General features: G+C 44.6%; 1 protein-coding gene across 1 annotated transcript in view; it reads left to right on the top strand.

Moving 5' to 3' along the window:
* Positions 1-968: 968 nt before the first annotated feature.
* The window catches only part of DMXL1 (Dmx like 1), a gene marked incomplete at its 3' end in the record, with an annotated part of 125,600 nt that continues 101,844 nt past the window's right edge, over positions 969-24,724 (top strand). Inside the window, exon 1 of the mRNA XM_088477714.1 lies at positions 969-1,336. Coding sequence (XP_088333840.1) covers positions 1,250-1,336 — 87 coding nt within the window. The remainder of the gene's footprint in view (positions 1,337-24,724) is intronic.

Consider the following 24,724-nt stretch of genomic DNA (forward strand, 5'->3'; position numbering starts at 1 on the left):
GAGCGATTATCGGTAGACTGCGTATGCACCGTGATTGCACTGCACACGCGCTAAGGTATAGTGTTATCGATTGAGGGAGGGGGGCCCCAAACTGGTATTTTGCCTAGGGCCCCATGAGGTCTAAATCCGGCTCTTATTTGTACATAGCTAGGGATCTAATGGTGCATACACACGGTCAGATTTTTCCTTCAGATATGAACGATAACGATTTAAAAATCGTTCAGTCGTTCATATCTGAAGGAAAATCGTTCATATCTGACATGCCTGAACGATGGACGATCAACGATGTGCGTTCCCGATGGTCAGATAACGATTTCTGACATCTGATGTGTTTGCAGTCAGACTTGGACGATTCCATTCATTTTAATGCAGTCAAAAATCGTTCAATCGTTCAAAACTTTGGTAAAATCGTTCAAATCGTTTAATCGTTCATCTGACAAATCTGACCGTGTGTATGCTCCATAATGTGCAGTCCTCTTCATATGCAGGACCTGACCAATAGGGGTCTATAATGGTCCATTCAGCGTAAGGGAAATAGCTCTGTTAGTGCAGATATTGCTAGTTCCCCTTCATATGCAGGGCCTGACCACTAGGGGGCAAAACGGTCCTTAAGGCGAAGGGGAAATAGTCTAATAATAATAATACTAAGGTAGCCTAATTCCCCTTCACCATAAGAACCAGGTCCTTAATGCGAAGGGGAAATATGCTCTATCAGGGTGACAGATCATCACTGTGTCACCGGCGCGGGCGCTTTTCCTGTACGAAACCCTACTAGTAGCGTTCCCATTAAGTTCCTCCTCTTCCATGTCACATCGTCCAATGAGACACCGCAATTCGGGACACGCCCCCTGCCACTCGCTGGGTCAGATGATCTGTGTGTGTGAGACACAGGCGGATACTGGGGCGCGCGACTCGCGCTCTGATGACGGCAGCAGCTGGGGTGCACTGACTGACTGAGAGTGACGCATGCGCAGTGCGGAGTTACCTCACTACCCCAGTGCCCGGTCCCAGTGCTCCGCGTCGCTGGCTGTACTTCCTCCTCCTCAGTCCTTGGCTGCCCCTGTGTCCGGCTCTCTGCTGTCAGAGTCACTGTCCCAACTCCGCTCGTCCGAGTCTGAGCGCGTCTTCCCCTCTCTGTCAGGGGCGCTATGAGGATTGTGTAACTGTGTCAGTGTCACTCCGGAGCTGTCTCATGTCGCGCTGATATCCTGGCACCGTCTAGTGTCGGGCTCTATGTGGCCGCTGGACCATGAATTTGCACCAGGTGCTGACAGGAGCCGTCAACCCGGGTGATAACTGCTTCTCTGTGGGCAGTTTGCAGGAGCAGCCCGTAACGGTGAGACCTGAACCTTTCACTGCATCAATTGTAATCCCTGTACCCGACTGCATCCAGTCCCTGTACCCGACTGCATCCAGTCCCTGTACCCGACTGCACCCGGTCCCTGCACCCGACTGCACCCGGTCCCTGCACCCCACTGCACCCGGTCCCTGCACCCCACTGCACCCGGTCCCTGCACCCCACTGCACCCGGTCCCTGCACCCCACTGCACCCGGTCCCTGTACCCCACTGCACCCGGTCCCTGTACACTGCACCCCACTGCACCCGGTCCCTGTACCTCACTGCACCCGGTCCCTTTACCTCACTGCACCCGGTCCCTTTACCTCACTGCACCCGGTCCCTTTACCTCATTGCACCCAGTCCCTTTACCTCACTGCACCCAGTCCCTTTACCTCACTGCACCCAGTCCCTTTACCTCACTGCACCCAGTCCCTGTACACTGCACATATTGTATGCACCTGGGATTGAAAATTGTCCATACATGTCACTGTCCCATGTGTTAATTACATGGGTTTCCTATGTACAGTGGATAATACTTAACTTGGATTCTAAAATATATTGCGCATGGCATGATTGAGAGTAAATCTGCTGCCTCATCATTTATGGTGGAACACTTCAATAACACTGGTAAAATATGTTTCATTTTACTGTATGGCTAAAGTAACAGTGCATGTAATTTATATGGTAATGTTTTATCTTTTTATTCCATTTAATTTTAAAACTTGATGTTGGCCTTAAGGTTTAGGCAAAATCTGTCTCCTGCTTTGTCACCTCTTCCTCCTATGATTATCATTGTAGACCTTTTATTCATATAACTTTATTCCTGCTAGATCCTGTTAGTATGCTGCTGTGAGTTTTGGTTCTTGGTATTATACTGCTGTACTGGTTTGCATGAAGAAACTTTGGTAACATTCATAATTTTATTTATGGATGAGAAACTTCTTTGCTTATTGATAAGTATTGTGTAAAAGAATAACCTCAAAAATGTACCAGCAAGACCTGTAATAGTGCCTACCATGCTGCATGGTTATTTTTTTTTAAAAGTTATATATCTAAGGGGAAGAATATTAGCAAATCGTTGGGGAGATTTAACTCTACGTAATGCTAAATAGCCGCGGGAAGGAGTTCCCAAAGCTGTTCATTCAGCACGCTGCTAAGTCCAACTACAACCAGTTAAGTCAGAGAATGCCGGTTACTGCGCCTTAACCTGGGTGCTTAGTCGCGGTAACTGGCATTCTCCGACTAAGGTGCCGGCCACAAGGTTGTTGGCGCAGTGCTAAGCCAGAAAACACCATTGCGGCCGGCACTTAAGTCGGATTTCTGCTTGCACCTCAGGAGGGTGCGAGCAGAAACCCTCTAGTCAGACTTAACAGCGCGCTGACTTGAATAGCTCCAGGAACTCCTTCCCAGGGCTATTCAGCATCGCGCTATATTGAATTGCCCCTTTGAGAGATAAAGGGGGAGATTTATTGAACCTTAGAGAGAGTACCAACAAATAAGCATCTGTCATCTTTGAAATGACAGTTAGTAACTTATTGGTTGGCATTTTATCTCCAAGGTTTGATACATCTCCCCCTGAATGAGAAAACCTTACTTATTGTAAACGACAAGTTTTTGTTTAGGCTTATTCAGCGTTTACAGTACTGCTAATAACTAAAATCATGTTGCATTGCCTTAGGGTGGGTACACATTAGAATGATGTGTATCATAGCAGACCTGCTGCCCAACCTAACAATGTAGCGGTCAGCCCTCCACACTGCACGCTGTGGTGTACGGCTGCCCGATATATCGTTCCCCCGCTCCACTCGCATGCATGGCGTCATCGGGTCGTTCCATCTGATGTGCAGCACGTCAGATGGAACGACCGCGATGTCACCACATGGGAGCGCGCAATAGGGCGTACAAATTAGTTGATAATTCTTTTCAATCCGCAAAATCGGCTAACATATCGTCTAATGTGTACCCAGCCTTAGGCAAATGTACTGCAATATCATTCAACCTGGAAACTGACACACACAACTGAATAGACTTTTTAATATAATATACTTTATAATATTCTTTGAGCAAACCGTCGTTGACCTCCTTTTGTAGTTCTGAGATACTGGGCCTGTTTCAGAGGAACCATTGGAGGGAGGTTAGGCACAGGCACCACTGGGGGAAGGTTAGGCAACACCAAAGGAGGGTTAGTGGGGAGAGGGGGAGGGTTAGGCTACTTACCGGACCCTGTCGAGATTCTGGCGTCGGTATTTGAACCGCCGGCATCTCATGCACTGGCATATCATACTCAACCTGTGCTGTAGTCATGAGTGCAATTCTCAATCATGGCCCTATTTAAATGGTTTGTATGTTCTCCCCTTGTTTTTATGTGTTTCCTACAGGTGTTCTGGTTTTCTCCATTAGGGCCTGATTCACGACTGATCACAACTGCGATTATGCACGCAATCAACCGATTGTTATGTTCTGCGCATACATCGCAGTGCGTGAAGACTCCACTGCGATCGCAGTGACTACAAAGACCAATCGCAGAGTGAAAGGAAGTACCTGGGGAGATGGTCGGTGAAACGCAGGCGTGCCTGTGCGTTTGAAACGCCGTTGCTTGGGCGTGCATAAATTAAACATTGCGATGCCATACGCAGCTTGGGCTTTCACTGTGTGCGACCAGGTTAGCAATTTCTGAGTAAGGTCAGACCTTGTGCAGGTGTGCGTGAGGCTGCGATGGTACTCTGTTACCGATGTTTACAGTCTTGCTAAATATAACGATGTGTGCACGGTAAAGGGGCGTCCTTATGTTAGGCTGTGTATAGCATTGTGATTGCAATAATTAGCATATCTTCGCAGTGAGACAGCGTGTGTAATTACTATCGCAATAGCGTTCCTTACTGAATCAGGTCCATACTCCAGACACATACTGGTATGTTATTTGAGATGGGATTTGGACTGCAAGCTCAATCTGGTCGGGGACTGATGTTAATGACCGTTGTATTCTCTGTACAGCACAGTACTATATAGTGGCATCATATAAATAAACAAAATTGTATATACAATTCTACATCTGTAAATTCTTTCTATCATGCATGAAATCCTACTTTTAAATACTTCCACTGAAAGTGGTTTCTTATAACTAAGGCTCTCTTATTTTACCTGGAAATCTGAAACCCGATTATTGGAGCAAATGAGTAATATATTTATGCTGGATATATTCTATTTACAGTAGTTATATGCAGAAGGAACCCAGTTGATTTCAAATCTTTGAATGAAGTGCACAGTGGCTGACCAGCATAGATCTTTATCTTACCCGTTGGTAATTTATATTTGTAAATCATGTTTTCTCTTAAGTTAAATGGCTCCCTGCTTCACCTTGCAGGCGTTAAAAAGCTTTGTGAATTGCATTTTGAAATTTGCTTTGTACCATTGCAATAATTAAATTACTCAAGTAACCTGAGGTGTGAGGCCAGAACAAATGGTATCCAGATTGATTTAGTGATGCCTATTCAAAGTAAAATCTAATATTCTGATTAAAACACATTATTCTTGGCTGAGTAGAAATGTTGTATATCATGGGGGGAAGGGATTAATTTTTTGTTTGGGAGCCGGTTAAGCTAGCTGCTCACTATACAATTATTGGGCCGATTTGACAATAATCGGGTGATTGGCCTGATTTATTGTATAGTGTGTATGAACAATCGTTTTAGCGTTTCGCCAATAAAATGGTTAAAAAAAGTCCACAAATTTATTATTTCAATTATCTGTTCGATCAGCCAAGAACGAAAATCTCGGCCTCAGTTTCCCGATATCGAGCAGTGTGTGCGCATTTTCGATTATCTGCTGATATTTCCTGTGTTTTCCTATAACTGTCATCCTCCTTGTGGGCGTACATATGCAAAATTAGTGTGATGGAAAATCGGTAGCTTCTAATAAAAAAATTGCATAATGTGTAGCACAGATTTTGCTGAAAAATTGCCCTCTCTCTCGTCCAGATCAAAAAAATCTGACCGTGTGTAGCTGGCTTTAGTAATGGGCGCCCGACAGAGCTATTATATTTTTGCTCCGATTGTGGCCGAGTGCCACGGCCGCTCAAATTTCTGCTTGCAGCCTCCTGAGGTGGGGAGCACAAATGTGCCCATAAAACAATTGAATTGCCCCCATTGTCTTTGTTTAGAGCTGTAATGGTCCTAAATGAAGTGGACCAAATGACATTATGCAAACATCTGTGACATTTCTGGTGTATCTTTACCCATGAAATTGTGTTTAATGTATTACAATAAACCACCATGCCCTAAAATAAAATATTAATAAAACAAATTGTAATTAATCAAATATAATTTATATTGGAAAAAAATTACAAAGAAACTTCATAATCATAAGGAAAAAAAATTATTGCATGGTGTCAGCACTTTTTCTGTGATTAGGTTTATAAATAAAATTGTTTCTTAACTGACACTCAGACACTGTAATAGCATCTTTCTCTGTCTTCTCCTATGGCGGTGCTTGAAGTTGGCCAGTCAACATGTAACATAGAGTAGGCAATGGATAGTTTATTAGTGCAAAGTGATTTGCCACCAGTTGATAACTGAAACCTTCATGAAGTTTTCATCGAATTGATGAAAACAGCCCAGCTATCCTCTTTTTTATTTTTTTTCCGTTTTGCCAATATATGGTAGGACACAAGGGCACCAAGAATATATATTGCAAACATCGAGGTGCATGTCACTTGATATAAACTAAATGGTCTATCAAGACTTTGATCTCTTCGTCCCAACCCCAAAAAAATGTTGTTGTTGTAGCCACAATAAAAACAAATGCTGTATGCTTATTATATGTCAGACTCCGCCATTACAGTCCACATTTTGAAGTATCCATGCTTGAGCACATGTGACTTAATTAGTACCTCAGTCATTTTGGTTTAACTGGGATGGGTACAGGATGCCGATGGTCAGAATCCCAACAGGGTTAGACTACCGACACCTGTCGTTCAGTGTTTTAACCCTCCCCCTAGTGCCTAACCCTAATGCTAACCTTCCCCCCCAACCCCGCTACTTACCTTCAGGATTCCGGCGGTCTGGATGTTGACCACATTTAACCATCTGGACTACAGCATGGATATTCCTTAAAACCAGGACTGTAATGGCTGAGTGTAGGAACCTCTGATATGATATGAAGAAAGGGTTAATCTGTAAAAACTAATATGTTTGCATATGCAGATCCTATTTGCAAACCCATTGCAGTTCCATTCACTGTATATAAAATGTCACCTCAAAAGCAAAATGGTTGAATTCCACAGTGATTAAAAGAAGTTCAAATAAATATTCGACAGATCCCTTTTATAAAGACTGTTATCAACCAATAGGTATTGAACTACCTGTATTTCATCATATTGTGGAATGTTGGTGTAAATCCTCTAGACACCCATTGTCACTAGATGACCTTAATTTTCTATTGTAAGCAATAATGCTAATTTCTTCTTCGGGGTCCATGGTGTCCACAGCCATTACGTTGGGTATGAATCCCGGTCACCAAACATTTAATACAAACGAGCTCTCTGCTCCCAGGATGCACTGGGTTTCCTCCTCATATACCCCACTTCCTGCCTCAGGTAGCCAGTTCTTCCTGTTTGGTGTGTTCACCACATAGGCAGTGGGACTGCTGGAGCAGTCCTGCAGACGAGTACAAAAAAAAAAGAGAGTTTTACGCTCTATCTCAGCGGGTGGTCTGAGCTGTTCTGGAAGCAGCCTCGTGCCTGATTGGAGGCGCACTGGCCACGCGCTGCAACTACCTCCTCCGGCGCCGCACCACTATCCTCGGCAGGGGATTCGGCAGGGGCTTTCTGGCCCTGGACCGCAACCGGATCAAGGGGATGGCAGGTAAGCAGGGGGTCGCGGCGGCCGCTGACGCTGGGACCACGTGGCGGTCCGGCCTCCGGCGGTGAGACTGGCCGGAGACGCGCTGCAGTCAGGAGGCATACGGCTTGTTCTCCTAGCCTAGACCGCTGGGATTTGATGTTCCTGACCAGCCGGGGCTTGTGGCGGCGGCCAGGTCAGTTTACCGGGCAGGTCCAAGCAGCATAGGGGAGGTACGCTTCCCCGGCGGCCCCTCCCCCAATCCACACGCTAGTTCAGTCCTCTGGCACAGTTGATTGTGGATTGTTCCTCCCAGCCTCCATATAGGGCAGCCAGAGTGTATGTCAGTTGCTCTCTGAACGCTGCTCCTAACAGGACGCTGGGCAGTCTCCCTATATGCCTTGCCTACTGCTGGTCTAGGTTTTTACAGGGCTCTATCCTACCTAAGCCTAGCGCTGATTATGGTAGTGAGAGCTTATATGCATATGACTCATAGAAGTGTTTATGCATGACATGTGATTGTTGTTTATGGATACTGTTTCTTCTGTAAAAGAACTGTAATTCCTGTCACTGTCTCTCCCCTTCCCTTGCTACAGGTGTGTGAAAGCAGCACATATACACTCAGAACCAGTGGCTTAGTGTTATGTCTAAGGAGTCTGAGGGTCAGGTGGCGGGAGCCCCGTTGCTGATAGCCTGCAAGGCAGGTTTGTCCCCACAGGACTTTCTACAAAATGGGCTTTGTGGGAACTGTTTCAGACAGCCACCACACCAATTAAGTTTGCCTGTTTCAGGCCCTGAGCCTCCTTGGGCATCATTTTCTCAAGTTATGGCTCAGGTGGCTGAGTGGCTGGCTGCCCCGGTACCACCGGTTTGGGGTTTGCCTCAGCAGATGCATCCTATGCCCATGATGTGGCCGCCTTGGATGGACCCTGGTGCTGGTAAGGTTATGGCATCATCCTCGGGGGTTTTTCAGCCTCAGGCTGTCAAGCCAAAGCAGCCTAAATCTAGGCGCCATGTACCGCCTTACATGGGTGAGTACTCAAGTGCCTCCTCCTCCGAGGAACAGACACAGGACTTTTCGCAGGAGTCTAGCTCCGAGGAGGGTGATGATCATTTCCCAGTAGCCGATGTCCCTTTTCTGATAAGGGCTGTAAAATTGGTGTTAAATATCATGGCAAGGGGATCTTCCGCTTAGGAAAGCCCCCCTGTTCAAGCGCCAAAAAGTGGTTAAGGCAGAATTCCCAAAGTTTGAACATTTATCAGAACTTATGGAGGAAGCCTGGGTCCGTCCGGATAAGATAAGCCATTCTTATAAAAGAATGGTGCTTCTATATCCTTTTCCAGCAGAGGACTGTGCCAAGTGGGAGAATGCACCATCAGTTGATGCGCATGTGGCACAGCTGATTAAACGTACCACTTTGCTAATCCCAGCAGTTTCACTGAAGGCAACCACGGATAGGAGACTGGAGTCTTGTCTCAAATGAATTTTTTCGCTGGCAGGAACGGCCACCCGCCCAGCTATGGCCACTGCCTGGGTAGCAAGAGCTATTGAGGAGTGGGCCAAAACTCTAACGGAGTCTTTACCAGATGCCTCTAAGGAGCAACTGGATATGATCTCCTTTATTAGAGAAGGGGCCTCTTATTTGGGTGATGCCGCCTTGGATGCAGGTATCCTTTCCTCTAAAGTTTCAGCTGAGTCCGTGGTGGCACGTAGGATCCTCTGGTTGAAAGATTGGAGGGCAGATGCCGGGTCCAAAAAGGCCCTAGAATTCCTTCCATTCACAGGAGGTGAACTGGACAAAATTGTATCCTCCATGGCAGCCTCAAAGACGGCAGGTTTACCATCAGCAACCTCGTCTAAATTGAGGAGGTTGTCCTTTCTGGGGTTTCGGCCGCAGGGCAAGGCCAAAGGTCAGCCCTCAGCGAGATTTCCACTAAGAAAGGCAGGATCCAGGAAGCCCTGGCAGAACAAACGTCCAGGATCTAGGGTCCAGGATAAACCAGTGGCCTGATGGGACGGGCCTCCCCCTGGGGGACCCAAGGGTGGGGGGCCGACTGCTTTGGTTCTCAGAGCCCTGGCATCTCACGACGGAGAATGCCTGGGTTCGGGGAGTTGTTTCCCGAGGGTACGCCCTGACGTTTTGGAGGACTACTCCTCAAAGGTTCTTTTGTGTAAACCCGCAGGTGGGTTCAGAAAGAGCTTTGGCCCTTCAAAAGGCTATTCTTGCCTTACTAGCATCAAAAGTAGTGATTACGGTGCCAGAGAACCAGTTCCGAGAGGGGTTTTACTCCAATCTGTTCTTGGTTCTGAAACCGAATGGGTCATACCGGCCTATTCTAAATGTGAGAGACCTCAACAAATTTGTTTGAGCCCCCGGGTTCAGGATGGAAACATTGCGATCGATTGTGTTGACAATGGAACAGGGGGACTATATGGTGTCCCTAGACATACAAGATGCCTACCTTCACATCCCAATCACACAGGCTCATCAAAAATTTCTTTGTTTTGCGGTAGGGGAGGAACATTTTCAGTTCCAGGCCCTGCCGTTTGCCCTGTCCACAACCCCTCGGGTATTCACCAAGGTAATGGCAGTGATGACGGCATGCCTCAGGCGCCAAGGCGTCGGGATTTTGCCTTACTTGGACGACCTCCTGTTGCTGGCGCAGTCCCCACAGCAGTTACAGGATCATTTGAGGCTGACTATCATGTGTGTACAGTCACGGCTGGATCATAAACTGGCAAAAGTCGTCACCCTGTCCGGTACTACAGATGTGTCATTTGGGAGCGAGATTGGACTCCGTGGTGCAGAGAATATATCTGCCGGAGGAGAAGATCCTTGCTCTACAATCACGAATACGCAGGTTGCTTTGCAACAGGCAACTATCCATTCTAGTAGCCATGCAGGTCCTGGGGGTCGATGGTGGCCACCTTCAGGATGGTGGAATACGCTCAATTCCACTCCAGACCACTGTAGCAATTCATTCTGTCTCGCTGGAACAAGGATCATCGCACGATCAGGTCCCAGCTGCTGCATCTCTCTCCAGAGGTACGGTTGTCCATGACCTGGTGGGTGCAGACAAAACATCTCAGGCAGGGTCGCCCCTTTTGGGTGTCAGATTGGACATTAGTCAAGACCGACGCCAGTGTGTGTGATGACGGGCGATGACGTGGTCACACACTTTCCAAGGAAAGTGGTCAGTGACGGAAAGCCGGCTACCGATAAATATCCTGGAACTAAGAGCTATATTCAAAGCTTTAGTGCAGGCTCAGGAAATCTTAAAGGGCAGGTCGGTGCAGATACAGTCGGACAATCGCACCGCGGTCGCCTACCTAAATCAACAAGGGGGCACGAGGAGTCGGGCCGCCTTGGCAGAGGTATCAAGAATCCTGGTATGGGCAGAGACTCATCTGCCCACGATATCTACCGTGTTCATTGCAGGAATCCTGAATTGGGAGGCTGATTTTCTCAGTCGGCAAGAGATAAATGCAGGGGAATGAACCCTACATCCACAGGTTTTTCGGAACCTTGTGGACAGGTGGGGTCTACCAGGAATAGATCTGATGGCATCAAGAAGGAACAACAAGGTTCCCAGGTACGGATCCTGGACAAGAGATCCGAGAGCCGAGTTTGTAGACGCACTGACAGTAAAGTGGCGTTACAAGCTGGTATATCTTTTTCCCCCGTTTGCTCTTCTGCCCAGAGTGGTCAGAAAGATCAAACAAGAGGGCAGCACCGTCATATTAATAGCTCCGGCGTGGCCGAGACGGCACTGGTTCACAGATCTACGGTCTCTCTCCATAGACACTCCATGGCCTCTGCCATTGAGACCGGATCTGTTGCTACAGGGTCCCTGCTGGTACCCGGATCTTCATCGGCTATCTTTGACGGCATGGCTCTTGAGGCCTCCGTCTTGAGGGAAAAGGGGTTTTCCGAGTCTGTTATACGGACGATGCTGAAGGCACGGAAACCATCCTCAGCCCGTATATATTATAGGGTTTGGCATACTTTCTTTCAGTGGTGTGAACTGAAAGGGTATGATCCACATAAATTCCTGATATCCAGAGTGCTGGATTTTCTTCAAAGCGGTCTGGAAAAAGGGCTACGCCTGGCCTCTTTAAGGGTACAGGTGTCAGCTCTTTCAGTCTGGTTCCAACCGGATATAAAGACCTTTTTTCAGGGGGTGTTGAGGATTCAGCCTCCCTTCGTTTCCCCGGTTGTTCCTTGGGATTTGACTCTAGTTCTGAAGGTTTTACAGGCTCCTCCGTTCGAGCCTTTAAATTCAACAGACATCAAGTGGCTAACAGCAAAGACTGTATTCCTCCTTGCTATGGCAGCTGCACGTAGAGTGTCGGATTTAGCTGCGCTTTCCTTCCGGGAGCCGTTCTTGATATTTCATCAAGATAGAGCAGTACTACGTACTAGGGAGGGTTACCTTCCGAAAGTGGTGTCTAAATTTCATATTAATGAAGAAATAGTAGTTCCAGCATTTCAGGACACATGTCTCTCACAAGGTGAGGCTTCCCTGGATGTGGTTCTTGCGTTGAGAATTTATGTTAAACGCACGAGCAAATGGAGGAAGTCCGATCCATTTTTTGTGCTTTATGGTTTTCATAAGCGTGGCTGGCCAGCCAATAAACAGACACTGGCCAGGTGGATTCGCATGGCAATTTCATTGGCTTATACACAGGCTGGTATGCGTGTGCCGGATTAAGTGACGGCACATTCTACTAGGGCGGTAGGTCCATCATGGGCGGCCCCTCCGGGGTGCTTCTGCTGAGCAATTGTGTAAAGCAGCCACATGGTCTTCCATCCATACCTTTGTCAAAGTTTATGCCTTTGACACTTTTGCCTCTCAGGATGCCTCCTTCGGGCGTAGGATTCTCCTCTCTTCCGAGAGTCAGGAGCGTCCCCGCCCGTAGGGTTAGTGCTTTGGGATATCCCCAACGTAATGACTGTGGACCCCATGGACCCCGAAGAAGAAAATAAGAGTTATGGTATAAAATACCTTTGTTAACTCTTTTTTTCTTCGAGGTCCATGGGGTCCACAGGACACCCAACCAGGCCCACCTGTAGTTCTGGGGGAGGTTTTTCCGTAGTTTCTTCTCTTGAGAGTCTGAACTCGTAAGTATGGGTCTTTTCTTTCTTACCCTTTGTTTGTCTCTGCCTGCTTGAGCTTCGTAACGAACTGGCTACCTGAGGCAGGAGGTGGGGTATATGAGGTGCATCCTGGGAGCAGAGAGCTCGTTTGTATTAACTGTTTGGTGACCGGGATTCAAAGCCAACGGAATGGCTGTGGACCCCATGGACCTCGAAGAAAGAGTTAACAAAGGTATGTTATACCATAACTCTTATTTTTATTAGAATTGTTTTTTTTTTAGAATGTAAGCTCTTACGAGCAGGGCCTTCTACCCTCTAGTGCTTTTCCCTACTTCACTTTCATCTACTTCTAATGCCGCGTATGCACTAGCCGATACCAGCACGACAGTATGATTACGATATCGTAATCGCACCGTCGTTCCCCTCCCCCCTGCAGTGCCTATACTGAACGATCAATCATGTGCAGTTGCCCATAGCCCCTAATTTTCTCAACCCCAATATGTTTTGCCATAGACTTTAAAATGGAATTTATTGCAGAAATTAGTGTTCCCACTAGGATTTGGGGCAGCACGTGCGGCCCCGCCGCCGTCACTGTTGAGGGCGGTGTGGCCCCCTTAGATGTCATTATTGGGGCATGCCCAGCCGGCAGCATCACTAATGGGGGTGTGCCCAGCATAGTGTTACCACTAGGCTGTTTCAGAGGGGTGACGCAACCTGCCCTATTTCTGAAGGGCAGAAAGCACCCTGCCCTCCAGCGCGTCGCCCCACTGAAACAGCTTGCGGGTTTTGTCTTCCACCCGCGGGCCACAGTGTCTCGTGGGTGGGGAAAACGGCAGAGCAGTGGTTACCGCCGGTGAATGGAGGCCTGGCACATGCGCCCAGCATTCATTCACCGTGACTGTGGAGCTTGGGGGCTGCCCGGCATGTCCGTAAGTGCCGGGCACGCTCCCAAGAGTGACGAAAAGTGGATGCGTAATAAAGACACGCCCCTTTTCATTGCCCACACCCCCTTTTTGAGCACGCAGGAGTGCCCTTGCGCTAGGTCCGGTGCCCTGCCTGCCGCCGGATCTAAAGTGCACCCTACACCACCTATGGAGGTGCTGGGCTTCTCCCAAGCTCTCCCATAATGTGAATAAATGCCGTGCGCAGCATCTATTCATGCCACGGCAAAACGGCTGCGGCCTGGCTGTTTTAGTGGGGCGCCGCTAAAAAGGTAGGGCGCAATTTGCCTTTTAAAAATTGGGCGGGGCACGGCGCCTGCTAAAACAGCCTAGCGTGACCACTAACAAATGATAGGGTTGTCCTGGCAGAACTGTAGTGTTCTTGTGTATTATAGCTAATGTATGAATAAATGGTTTATTTATATACCTCCTTGTCTTAAAGGTTTATTTCTGAGATATTTCTGTCTTCACATGTTCTCTTATGTGTAGGGTCATAGGGGCATAATTCATCACATCCTGCACTTTTAATGCAGTTGAGATATGAAAATATCACCCATAGTTGCAGTGTGATAATGTAAATTACTGCTTGCAGTGATAATCCTTTGGGTGCCGGTATAGCGCTTGCGAGTAAGCCCAGTCCTGGCCACTGCTATCATTTTGCTTCCGAGTTTAGATCCGGTAGACTTAATGTGCATGTGCAGCCATCAGGCTGCTGATGGGAGGAATCTGGGGTAGAGTAGCCCATAGTCTACTTTCAGTTCACTCCATCTGAACATTACATCGGCTATGGGTGCCAAGCTCTGGCCCACAGTGTACAATGCACGAGTGCCCTGGACACAGGCATTACTTGCTGCATAGGTGTGTGATACGGATGCTAATTTGGGAAAAATAGGCAAAAGACTAAGGACCAGTACGAGTGAGCTGTGTCATATGTCCTGCCATGCAGCGTTGCACTTAATCTGCAACTTTATACCAACTCCATTAGGAAAGAATGCTAAGTGCTTAATCCTAAGTGCCCAGTACACTATAAGGAACTTTGGATGCAGCTATGATGCGACTCAAACATTAAAGTAAAATATAGGTATCGCTACCCGTGAAGAAGCATCTATATCGCGCCATGTATCTTGCGCTGTATGGCGCAAAATAGATGGGTTATTGAGAACACATCTGTATCTGTCAATTGCTGCAGTATTTCAGCTTTATGTAAGCTGTAATTTTGTAATTGAACCGCCTTTATCAGACCCATTTTCTTAGAAAGATTCTAAAATGTGAAACTATCATTCTACAACATTTTAGCAAAGAAATTCTGCATTTGAGTTTTCTTGAACTTCTTGGTCTAGCATTCTGTTTTAGTGTTTTATGGACACATTATAACTGATAATGTTATGATAAGTTATTGCTAATATTGTAGGGAAATTAAATGATTTATCCAGCTCTTCATTGTTTCCAATTTGGTATTTTTAACCTCTACATTCCACACAGTTGATCAGATTCAATCCCATCAAAGGCAGGAAATCTTGCACAAATGAAAACCCCAAAGAGTCAGCTGGATAGGTTCCAAAATATTATTCTCGGGCACTCAGGGTTAATAGATGTTACTGGATATATTAAAATCCTGTATTGCAGGGCTCGACAAATCCCAGTCGCCATGGCGACTAAGATTTTACTCTTGAGCTCCGGCGTCTGCCTCCCCCCCTCGAACACTATGGAAGAGACGTCATGGCGTCTTTACCATAGTTCCGAAGAGCAGCGGACGCAGGATCGGGGCTTAAGGTAAGTACTCTGTTTTTTTTTTTGTGGTTTTTTTGTGTGTTCGCGTGGCTCTATTACAGGGGGCTTACTACTGGGGGCACTATTACAGGGGGCTTGCTACTGGGGGCACTATTGCTGGGGGTTTATTACAGGGGGCTTACTACTGGGGGAACTTTTGCAAGGGGCTTACTACTGGGGGCACTTTTACAGGGGGCTTACTACTGGGGGCACTTTTACAGGGGGCTTACTACTGGGGGCACTTTTACAGGGGGCTTACTACTGGGGGCACTTTTACAGGGGGCTTACTACTGGGGGCACTTTTACATGGGGCTTACTACCGGGGGCACTTTTACAGGGGGCTTACTACCGGGGGCACTTTACAAGGGGCAATTTTAAAGGGGCCTTACTACTGGGTGATCTATTACAGGGGCCTTACTACTGGGGGCACTTTTGCAGGGGACATTACTAATGGGGGAAATTTTACAGGGGCACTACTACTGGGTGCATTAATACAGGAAGCATTACTTTTGGGGGCACTATTATGGGGGCTGGTATGGGCATGTTGCAGAATCTGATGACCATTAAAGAGGCATGTGAGGTCATTTGAATTTCATGTGGGGAGGTTGAGGGGCACTAAAAGGGCATGTATACTAGCCTTTATATATTTTGGTCTGGCTCCTGAATTTTTAAGATGGCCCCTAGATTTTTAAAAAATTTGTTGAGCCCTGCTTAATTAGATTAGGGGTCATTCCATGCCAAATCATCACAGCTTCCAAACCGACCATCTCAGATTTTCATGAAATTTGGTAGGATGATAAACGGCATAAAGTAATCTCAGCATTGTGTAGCGGTGGCGGGGCCAAGATAATGCTCTGCTTTTAATGCCAGGTAATATTCCAAGCCACGCCCCCTATTTCGCGTCACTCTCCCCCCCCCCCCCCCCCCTTTCCCCCAGCTATGCTGACCTGGCTGCCCCCTCCCGGGGGGGAAAGCATGTCTTGTATCACTAGTACTGAATGCAGAAACTGCAGCCAAACTGAGTGGTGCAAATGGTTCACCACAGATTGTTATTGTAACTTCGATTGTTATCAACAATGGTGCCATCGATGGAAACCCACCGATGGCCATCCCTAGAACACAGAGAGAGACATTACAAGACAAGTCTGAATTGCCAGTTGCCATGTATGCATGGTTAGTGCAAGAAGGGTTCAACTGCCGGACTTAATATTTTTTTTTTCTCATGTTCCCAAAGGCATCCCAAAATCAAACTTATACCAAAGAGAGATTGTATTTAAGTGTAGAACATACTTTATGTACAAAAAAATTAAACATACACTTTTTTAGATATTCAAGTTCAAATGTCACATCATGTGACCTTTAAATGTAAAAGTCAATATATAAATATAAAACAATTTTTTATGAAAACTATGGTCTCTTAGCTTCACAACAAGACCAACATGAAAGTTCTACCACAATTAGAAGCAAAGTTATGATTCGTTTAAGTTGACCTTGCAAGCATAAATTTGACATTTTTTGTCATGTTTGCAATCCTGTTGCATGAACACCGTATTTCACTGAGGGTTAAAATTTTACATATGAAAGTTACTTTATGCCGTTTATCATCCTACCAAATTTCATGAAAATGTGAGACCGTCAGGTAGAAAAGTTACTTTTTTCATGATGATTTGGCATGGAATGACTCTTAAGTATGTATTAACATAATTGGCTCTATTATAGTTCCTCCTCATTAACATGCAATCAACAGTGAAATATAAAAGACAGAAATAAGGTAGTGCAATTGTTAACAACATGGTGTAAGACACGAACTATACACTTAAATTAAATCACAATCTTTAGTTATCAAATATTAATTTAATAATGGCCTGCTATACACAATCAATATTAGATGTCCATTCTTGATCTCGCTCGGTGAAATCCTAGGTAAAGGCTCATTGCATGAAATTGTTTGATCATTTACAAAATAAAACCAAATAAATTATGAATTTATAAATATTAAACTACCATAGCTATCTTTAACACTATAAGGGCACGATTATTTCATACCAGATACAATGCAACAACATTTTCTTGTAATGAGCCTACAATGGCTTTTGCGTCATGTTGTTGCAATCTATGATCAACTTGAAATATCACTTGCAATGCAGATTGAGTGTGATCAAATCGTAGATTGTTTAGCATCAATTTGTTACAATCTTTAACAGTTATGATAGCAGAATTTGTATTCCTATGACAATTTCTCTCTATGTAAGGTTCACCAATGAATGTGTTATTATATAGTCTTCGCCTAATTAAACTGGTCATCTAATAAGTCTTGTCCAGGGCTGACGATTCTTTTTTTGAAGTTAAGATGACTAGTGACATAATAACTTATTAGGACATCACGCTCATATAGTGTTCATTCTAGCACCCTGCACCTGTCACAACCCGTGCAGTTTCTCTCTCCTCTGGTGCTTCTAGCACACTCAGCTGATGCAACAAACTACTGAGATACAGACCATAGTGTGCTAGAAACACCAGAGCAGAGAGCGACACCCCAGACAGCAAAGCGGAACTGCACTGGTTGTGACAGATGCAGTGTGCTAGAATGAACACTCATATTCAAGTTGGTCATAGATTGCAACAATTGGAAAACCGCCAGTTCAAATCCCGACACGAGAAGCCTGACAGCATGAGATCCCGACGTTGGCTGGTAAGTACCCTAATCATACAACTCCCGGGATGGTGCCTAATTCTAACTCCCCCCGCACCCTAAAACTAACTCTGCTGGGGGGTGCCTAACCCTAACCTTCCCCCGTGGGTGCCCTAGGCAACCACCTCCTCCCCTCTCCCCCCACGGCTAACGGTAAGGATGCCCCAGACTTGCCTTTCAGCGTTCCGGCGTCTGGATTCAGATAGGCGCCAATATTTTGACGCCTATATGAAGTCCCCCATCGGGCTTCTTGTGTCGGGATGTAGGCCAGCGGCATTTAGTCTGACGGTCTATGAACTGCATCCCCAACAATCATACGGTAGAAAATCCTAGCTTAGCCTATCCACACTAGAACATTGTACCTAGGATTATATGATTTGAATATAATCAATTAACCTTTAGTATCGGAATACTTTTTTGAAACTTATTCCAATCGAGCTTTTATCGAATTCTATGTGGTGTGCTGCACCTCTTGACACTGCAGTCCACAATTTGATGTTTTTCATGTATACTGTATTTTTGGAGAATTATCACATCATTGAAGAACTCCTAGTTTGGCTGTCCCATTTTTGGCTCACAAATGATGATAAAACTCTCTGCAAAACTTTTATTTTCCATTTTGAGAAGTGGGTAACTAGACAAGTTGCAAATTTTGTTCTGTGACCGTGGGGAGGCCTTCTTTTGGACTAGCCAGTGACCTTCTCCTCGATCTGCTCTTTATTTGGGTATGCCTGACTGAGAGTGACTAGTTTCACATGGATCCATGTATTGATCCTCGAGGATACCAGGTTGATATGTAGATTGATCCCTGTAGCCTGTCTGTCATCTCTAAATTTTATGTTAATAATACTGTTGAACTTAAGAAAGTTTATCTTTTATAGTTGTTTAGGTACAGGCATTCTTTTGCTACCTTGATTGGTTAACTAAAGCTGCCCATCCACTAGGCGATTAAATTTAACGATTACGATATCGTTCAATCGTTCATTAATCGTTTGCAAATCGTTCACTAAAATGTCTTAATCGACCAGCGATGTGCACTCCCGCTAGCCATTTAAACATCTGTCATTGGGCAAACATGCTGGGCAACCTGACGATGGCATCAGGTTGAGCATGTTAGCAGATGATGGATGTTCCTACACTGAACGACTGCTTGTTCAGTGTATGCACATCCAGACTGACAAATGACTGCACGATTACAATGTCGTAATCGTGCAGCAGTGTTCTCCCCAGGCTGTTTTTTGCGGGTGTACCACCCGGCAAGAAACAGCCTACCACCCAGCACTTTGGAAGCCTGTAAGTGGGGACAGTATCTGGGAGCTGTGTAAAAAGGACCAGATCTTACAGAATTTGCAGTTTTTCATAATCAGACGACTGGGCCTCTAATAAGAAGGAGAATTAATATATAAATTGTTACTTCAAAACATTATAAGGTCAAGGTTTAAAACATGTTGTTATTATTACGAAGGCCCCCACCCGGCTACTTCTTGATGCCACCCGGCTGGGGAGAACACTGTGCAGTCTTTTGCTTGTCTTCTAGTGGATGGGCAGCATAAATATTCTGATCCCCAAATGACTCTCCAATCTTGCTAATTTCTGCATTAGTTTTTTAATTCACTTGTTGATTCCTGAGTTGCTACTAAAGACGGATCTAATGACCATTTATAGAATATTGCAATACAGAACAGCTTATAGCCTACCTATAATTGATGTGTTTTCTATGTGAACCCTGTGGATATTTTGTGTTCTTTATAATAATCAGACTGAATGACATATAAATCAATATTTGTCAGTCCAAATTTTTTAAGCCTAATAATTCAAACTAACGTTGATGTTTATCAGTTGTTTGTACAATATCGCTCAGAACTTCGGTATATAGAATATTGTCATCAACCTTTGTAAAAGATATTCCGAGCCTGATCAATTTTTCCTCAAGCTATATATAAAGAATCTGCCATTCCAAGTATAATCAATATATAGAACCGTTCTTTCACGCAATACGTGCCAGCAACATTAAATTATGGTTTAATAACCAGAATAACTCAACAAATATCAAAGGCCCTTGCTAGTACAGGTTGAGTCTCCCATATCCAAATATTCCGAAATACGGAATAATTTTGCCATGACTGAGATAATGAAACCTTTGATTTTTGATGGTTCAATGTACACAAACTTTGTCTAAGGCACAAATTATTAAAAATATTGTATAAAATGACCTGCAGGCTGTGTGTATAAGGTGTATATGAAACATAAATGAATTTCATTTCTTTACACAAACTTTGTTTGAGCCACAGAATGATTGAAAATATTGTATAAAATGACCTGCAGGCTGTGTGTATATAACACATAAATGCATTCTGTGTGTATATAGGGGTCCCATTCCCAAGATATTTCATTATGTTATGAAAATATTCTAAAATACGGAATATTCCGTTATCCAAAATACCCCTTGTCCCAAGCATTCTGGATATGGGAGAGTCAACCTGTAACAATAAGTAACATAAAGGTATAAGTGGGTAAAGGGAAATCTATTGTGTGGGTGTATCTTTAGTAAATCATTCCCAGCAGTGATGGCTAGATATACGGCAGACTGATTTGTATCATATGGCATTTCCCAATATAGACCGTGTGGGCCAAATGTAATAGGGAGAGAGTTTAGAAAATGTGAGAGTTTAGCAGTAAACTCTCACGGTCGAGTTTTATTTAAAAAAAAAAAAACAAACATATACGAGGACTCTACTACATTGGCAGAGTTTAAAAAGTGTGAGAAAACTCACATTTTCTAAACTCTAACCCTATTACATTTTGCCCTTTGTTTTAAAACTACAGTGGATAACTATACAAAAATGACCTGTTTAATGGTGCATACAATCTTCCCATTGCTATGGGAACTCATTGGTTCTCATGGGTACTCTATTACCCCTTTGCACTAGTTGAATGTTTGTTGGGGTATATAACTGCTCACTGTTTTGAACCTGACTCAATGGAGCTTGCAGTCAATGTTCCCTACCACACAGACATAAACACACTGGGATTAACAGGGAGATGTACTAAGCCATAAAGTACCAAGCAATCGGCTCCATACTGCAAAGTCTGTTTGAAAAATGACAGGAGCTGATTGGTTAGTACATTATCACTCTCCTCTTTATCACTTAGTACATCTCACCCTAACTGTCAGAAACCAGTTAATTTACCAGTATATCTTTGTATTATGGGAGGAAACCAGAACACCTAGATGAAAACCACACAAACACAGTGAGAACATACAAGCTCAACACAGATAGGATCCAGGTTGGAATTTAACCCATATATTGTTATTTCCACCCTTTTGCTACTAAATTCCAGGAGTTTTTTTTTTTCTTTCTATGTCAAAGGCATGCAATGTTTGTAATGTACCTTGGCAGAAAGCTTTAGAAAATAGCAAGCTTCTCCATCATGTGTATACAGTATACATATATATGTATTTATAGATTGTAAACTTGCGAGCATTGCCCTTTTACTTCTGTGTGTCTGTTTTTACCCAGTCTCCTTTTATTACTGTTTTGTACCCAATGGTAAAGTGGAACAGAATATGCTGATGCTATATAAATAACTGTTAATAAATTATGTATACTTGTATGAAAGGACAGACTTCATAATTTAGTGATAAATTTGTTGCAAAAATCTATAATTAGAAATATATAGAGGTTGGTATAAATCTGCATACACACTAAACGTTGGGTGTACCCAGTACACATTAAACGCTCTGATGCCCCACCGCCCGATATGTCTGCACAAGCAGCATGTAGAGCCAACCTGACATGCGACAACCAAACGGAAGCGCGCATGGCGTACACAATAGGGGATTTAGATAATGTCTGTTCGGGCGAAATATAATCTAAAAAATTATGCTTGTCCCAGTGTTTTGCTTCTTACTTCTGTGCCAGGGTGAAGTATAATGACCACTGTCAACATGCCAAGCAGTGGTTCTAGTGTGTTAGCAATGTTTTTCAATGCGTCTGGATAAAACATACAATAATCCAGTGGTTCTCAAAACTCAGTCCTCAGGACCCCACACAGTTCACATTTTCCAGGTCTCCTGGCAGGTGTACAGGTATATTCATTACACACTGACACATTTTAAAAGATCCACAGGTGGAGCTAATTATTTCACTTGTGATTCTGTGAGGAGACCTGTAAAACATACTGTTTCGGGTCCTGAGGACCGAGTTTGAGAACCTGTGCTATAATCTGTGCATATAAAGGTGCCCATCCACTAGCAGACATGAAAACGACTGCACGATTACGACATTGTAATTGTGCAGTCGTTTGTCAGTCTGTGATGAGCCTGCACTGAACGACTGCTCGTTCAATGCAGGCTCATCAATCATCTGCAAACATGTTCAACCTGACGTTATCGTCAGGTTGTCCAGCATGTTTGCACGATGATGATGTCTAAACGACCAGCGGGGGCACGCTTCGCTGTTCGATTAAGACATTTTAGTGAACGATTTGCAAACTATTAATGAACGATATCGCTATCGTTCAATCGCTCAACTTAATCGTCAAGTGGAATGGGATCTTTAGTGTAACTGAATATCTGAGGCTGGTTATCCACTGGGGTTGCATTAAATTTTTTTATAATTTTTTTTTTATTGCAATTATTTTTTGAACCGGTTTTAAATCTATAATTATTAAAATAGAGGAATCAAGTTTGCGATAAAAATAAATAAAAAGTAAATCATAGAGCGATAGACTTATACAAAAAGCTGTTTTATGGTGACTCCTCTCTTGCTAATGCTGGGCATACACTATACAATTATCTGTTGAGATATCTGTCCAATCTGGCTGGTTGGAATGAAAACCTGGTAATGTATGAGAGCAAATGACAGTCGATCATATGGTCTTAAACACTGGAAAACGGAACACAGAACCGAAGATGGGTCCTCAAGCCCCCATCTAACCCAATTCCACAATCTCCCAAGGGAAACTTGTTTGATCTTTAAATTCAGCAAAAAACAGGTCTTTCCTTGATTGTAGGCATTGTTACTCCACATCTTTAAACATCTGATTAATGGCATGTCGCATCAAAAACAAACCTTTTGAAGAGATGTTTCATTCAAGTGTCCTAAGCAAAGCAAAGGTTATACACAGCAGCAGAACTGCAGGTTTATCTCAGCCCTGAATACTAACTAGAATAACCAGTATGGTCAACTGAGATTGCTGTTGTCCAGGTGAGATTTATCCCTTCTATGCAAGTGGCCGAAGAGGAATACAGCTTGGCTTAATGTTCTCCAAGATCATAAACATCTCTAACTTGCCGTGATGTCCAATCAAAATTTAGCCTTGCTTTCTGTACCGTAATTGCCAGAAATGTGTGCAGAGGCCCATTACGTTTAATAGATTGAGACCATAAATGTTATCCATGACACTAGTGTGCACAGTCTACTAAAATTGTGAAAGAGTGACCTCTTGGGGGGATGTAGTTCTGATTCCGGAGCAGTTGCAATACTGATGCCGGAACCCGGTCAAGGGTCAGAAGCCCAGCTCGACAATCCCGGTGGCCGCAGTCCCGAAGGTAAGTTTTAGGGTTAGGCACTAGGCGAGAGGGTTAGGGTTGGGCTGTAGGTGAGGGAAGGTTATGGTTAGGCTGTAGGGGAGGGTTAGGCTGCAGCAAAGGTGGAGTAAGGTAAGTGTTATTTTAATTACCTGCAGGCATTGGCATTTCAACCGTCAGCTTTGCGACAGTCGTCATTCTGTGCTCCGGTATTGCATATCCAGCCCCTCGGGGGGGGGGGGGTAACTACAAAGTTTGACTTCTGAGATTTTTAAAAGACTACCCCATTCCTCTAGAACTCCAAAAGTGTACATATCAACACTTGCCTGGAATGAGAACTGACCCCTTTCCCATTGCCCAAAATGACATATTGGGAACCTTTAATTGAAATTTAAGTATACCGTATATGTGAATTCATTAGATTTCATGACAAAACATCTAACTAACCTAATTATTTCAATACTTAACTTTCCGCACAATGTCTACCCTTAAAAAGGAAAGTAGTCTGCATCCCGACAATCGGAATCCAAATCCGCATTATACTGGCTGCGGGTTCCAGACTGGTCAAAATGCCATCAACTTCAAAAGCCAAGTTCAAGTGTGAGGATTAGGCAGAGGAAGGAGAAGGTTAGGGTTAGGATTGCGGGGTGTGTGGGGGGGGTGTTTAGGGTTAGCCTGCTGTTGGGATGGGTTAGGGTTAGCCTTAGAACACATAACGAAAATCGTCTGCATTTTCATGCCCGTGATTCCGCTGACGGCATTCTGACGGGATTCTGACTGTCGGGATACAGTACCCAATCCCTTAAAATAATGTTTAAAAATCTTTCTATTGGGATTTTCTCCTGTGCACAACATTTGATAACTTAAAACATTACTGGTTCAGTATAAAAAATACTTAGGAGCTTCTAACTGCCAGTATGGAAAATGTTTACAATAAGTCACTTTTCTCTTTCATCCACTAAGGGACACTGGAGGTGCTTACGCTGGGGGTATAGAGGCGTGGATAGCTGAAGCTGGCACTTTAAAATTTAGAAGTGTGAAGCTCCTCCCCCTCTATGCCCCTCCAGCCCTCAGTTTAGAAAATGTGCCGTCGGAGCTGGTCACAATCTGCTGTGCTCCAGCAGGTCACATAATTATTTATTTCTTTTATTTTACACTATTATTTTTTTTTTGTTTATTATTTGAAAACATCTTTTACATTATTTTTCAAGTACCCTTCGCCACCTCTATATAAAGGTGGGGTCCGGGTTACTGGCACCCTGTTAACCTCCTGGGTTACAGGAAGGAGTGTGCAGTGCTTCACCAAAAGCACCTGACAGCTCCTTACTGCTGCACACACACACAGCACAGACTGCCTCCAGGAAGCAGGGAGGAGAAGTGCTGTTCAGAAGAGCCGTCCAGGGGAGCGCAGTGAGTACAGATCACTTGCACTTCCCCCAACTCCTGCCCCGCCGCCAGCGCTGAATTCAGAGAGCGCTATAAGCGCTGCTCAATGTTTATGCTTATCCCCTCA

Source organism: Taudactylus pleione, unplaced genomic scaffold, assembly GCF_031769625.1.
Source record: "Taudactylus pleione unplaced genomic scaffold, aTauple2 ptg000202l, whole genome shotgun sequence".
In the NCBI taxonomy this organism is placed as follows: Eukaryota; Metazoa; Chordata; class Amphibia; order Anura; family Myobatrachidae; genus Taudactylus; species Taudactylus pleione.